The 2112-nt window shown below is 43.2% G+C and overlaps 1 protein-coding gene across 1 annotated transcript; it reads right to left on the reverse strand.

Annotated features, from left to right (window-relative positions):
* On the reverse strand, positions 1-1611 carry LOC111219265 (baculoviral IAP repeat-containing protein 5.1-A-like). The gene is made up of 4 exons (XM_022741889.1): positions 1486-1611; positions 731-840; positions 190-307; positions 1-90 (listed from the first exon to the last, which is right to left on the reverse strand). Exons 1-4 carry the CDS (start codon positions 1609-1611, stop codon positions 1-3), a joined length of 444 nt encoding a protein of 147 aa, XP_022597610.1.
* Between the last annotated feature and the right edge of the window lie 501 nt (positions 1612-2112).

The following is a 2112-nucleotide window of genomic DNA, read 5'->3' on the forward strand; positions in this document are numbered from 1 at the left end:
TCATATGGTGTCCAACCGAGATCTGAGGCTCTCAAGCGTGTGGTCTATGTCATCCCGCAGATATGCCATCTTCTTATGACAAACCTTTCTCTACAAAGAAAAAGCACAACACGGAACAAACACTGCACAGGTATTTAAGCCTCACTTCATTGCACACAATCTACACGGACAGCACAGATAGACACTTACGAGGTAGACCTTTAGCCTCTCCCTCTCCATGTGATAGAATTCAGCCACAGTTAGCTCGGTGAAGTCTTTCTTCATGGTTAAGAATCCACAGTTAGGGGAGCGTTTTACGTGTTCAGTCCTGGGCAGAGAACACATAGAAGAATCTGTCTGAGACACAACAATTGAAGGCGGCTCATAAAGATGAATACCAGCTGACATCAGCATAAAATCCTCTGTAAACGCAAAAACATAAAATAGATTCTAATTAAGCATTTTACTGATTAAGAAACAGCTGCACCCAAGTGGGAATTTGTGGCAGCCATCTTTCTTTTTCATTGTCCTTCCATTCATTCATTGGTGATGACACCATATCATCATTTGCCCTACAAATGACTATGGGTAACAGTCAGGTCTGAGTAATACAGATGAAAAGAATTTGAGATCTGAAGCTCCTGTACCCCCTTACACTACTGGCATAATACTGTTCAGTGACTCAAAGCTTATATGAAGGTAGATAAAATAAAAAGGTAAGGGCCTGTGTAAGTTGACAGTCTTTTCTTACCAGGGGTCATCATCCGGCTCCCAACCCTCAAGCTCAATCAGACAGAAGAAACAGCACGCAACATCAGGCTCGTTCTCACTGGGGCAGTGGACAAACCCAGCTCTGGCCATCTGCGAACACAAACAAACAGCAACAGATGCCTCAGTGTCGGACGCACTCTTCTTACACACAACTATAAAATAAAATCCAAGTAATAGATTAAGGAATTTTTGTGCACTGATAACTCAATAACATAAGATGACAAGTGCAATAAAAGAACAAAAGGCTAGGGCTGAAGGAAGAGAGAGAATTAACCCAGAGGATGATCCCCCCTCTTTTTTTGGGGGTGGTGTGAGCTGGTAACATGGCATATAGTGTTGCTCATCAAGTGAGGTGTCAGCAGCTCATCCATCATCACGAGACAAGGGTGGGCTAATGGCAGGGTCCGTGCACTGGATATCTGGTGCAATGAAACTGAATCTGGCACCTGCTTAACCGTAAATCACAACTTGTCACAGCCTCGGATAAAAAGCTGTGGTATAAAATTGCTGTATAAACACGGTTGGGGTACATTATCAATATGTAATTATTCTCATAAGCTATAGTCATGTGCTGCGTAGGTTAATGTGAATAAGGCTGTAATCTGAAGGGCGCGATAGGTGACACATCCTGTCAGAAATGAGAGGAAACATCACACATATGAACCCAGTCTCACTTCCTTAGTACCTTCCCCACAGACAAATTCTCCTCTTGATTAAATACAGCGCCCTCCTTACCTTCTCAGGTGTGCAGTTACATTCCTCTCTAAATGGCCAGTCAGCAAAGCTTTGTTCACGTAAATCATGACTATACATTTTGTCATAAAAGTGAAACCTGGTTCTCAATACATCGATGCAGGCCATAACTGCAGCAAAAACAGGCTCAACCCAACGAATTTCTGATTCACACTGTCAGTGTTGACGTGGATATACACACTGGTGGCCGGCCCAGACTGCCCTGCACACTTTCCACAGGTGTTTTCAGTTCTGGCTGATCAGGTTCAAGGTGGGCGGGGCTGCGAGGGGAACGTGAGGTCACCATCTACAAATGGTCTAGTCAGGCAAAGTGCAGCAGGGCTGAGCTGTAGCCATATTTTCTATTTTGGCAAATATCACTTTACACTTTAAACGTGTTTGGTGTATTCTACATGCATGACAGCTACAAGTCAGTCTGTTGTGGTGCTACGCGATGTTTTTCATCTAATAAAAACACAAGCGGCATGTGTGTTTGTTCAAGCTATTAACCTGATGAGCTCAAAATATACAACGCAGACATTATGATTTTACATGAGGCAACAAACAAATCTGCTGATTACACGAGCCTTTCTTTCTAAAGGCTGTTCATCTGTGTGTGACATGTCTACA

Source organism: Seriola dumerili, unplaced genomic scaffold (assembly GCF_002260705.1).
Source record: "Seriola dumerili isolate Sdu_G_001 unplaced genomic scaffold, Sdu_1.0 BDQW01000056.1, whole genome shotgun sequence".
NCBI lineage: Eukaryota > Metazoa > Chordata > Actinopteri > Carangiformes > Carangidae > Seriola > Seriola dumerili.

What these genes read in the sequence shown, in the direction of transcription:
- LOC111219265 (XM_022741889.1), bottom strand. Translation starts at nt 1,611, where the DNA reads ATGGCCTGCATCGATGTATTGAGAACCAGGTTTCACTTTTATGACAAA. An exon ending in GTAACTGCACACCTGAGAAG is followed by an intron (nt 841 to 1,485) that starts GTAAGGAGGGCG and finishes TTGTGTTCGCAG; the next exon opens with ATGGCCAGAGCTGGGTTTGT. An exon ending in AGAGGCTAAAGGTCTACCTC is followed by an intron (nt 91 to 189) that starts GTAAGTGTCTAT and finishes TTTTCTTTGTAG; the next exon opens with AGAAAGGTTTGTCATAAGAA.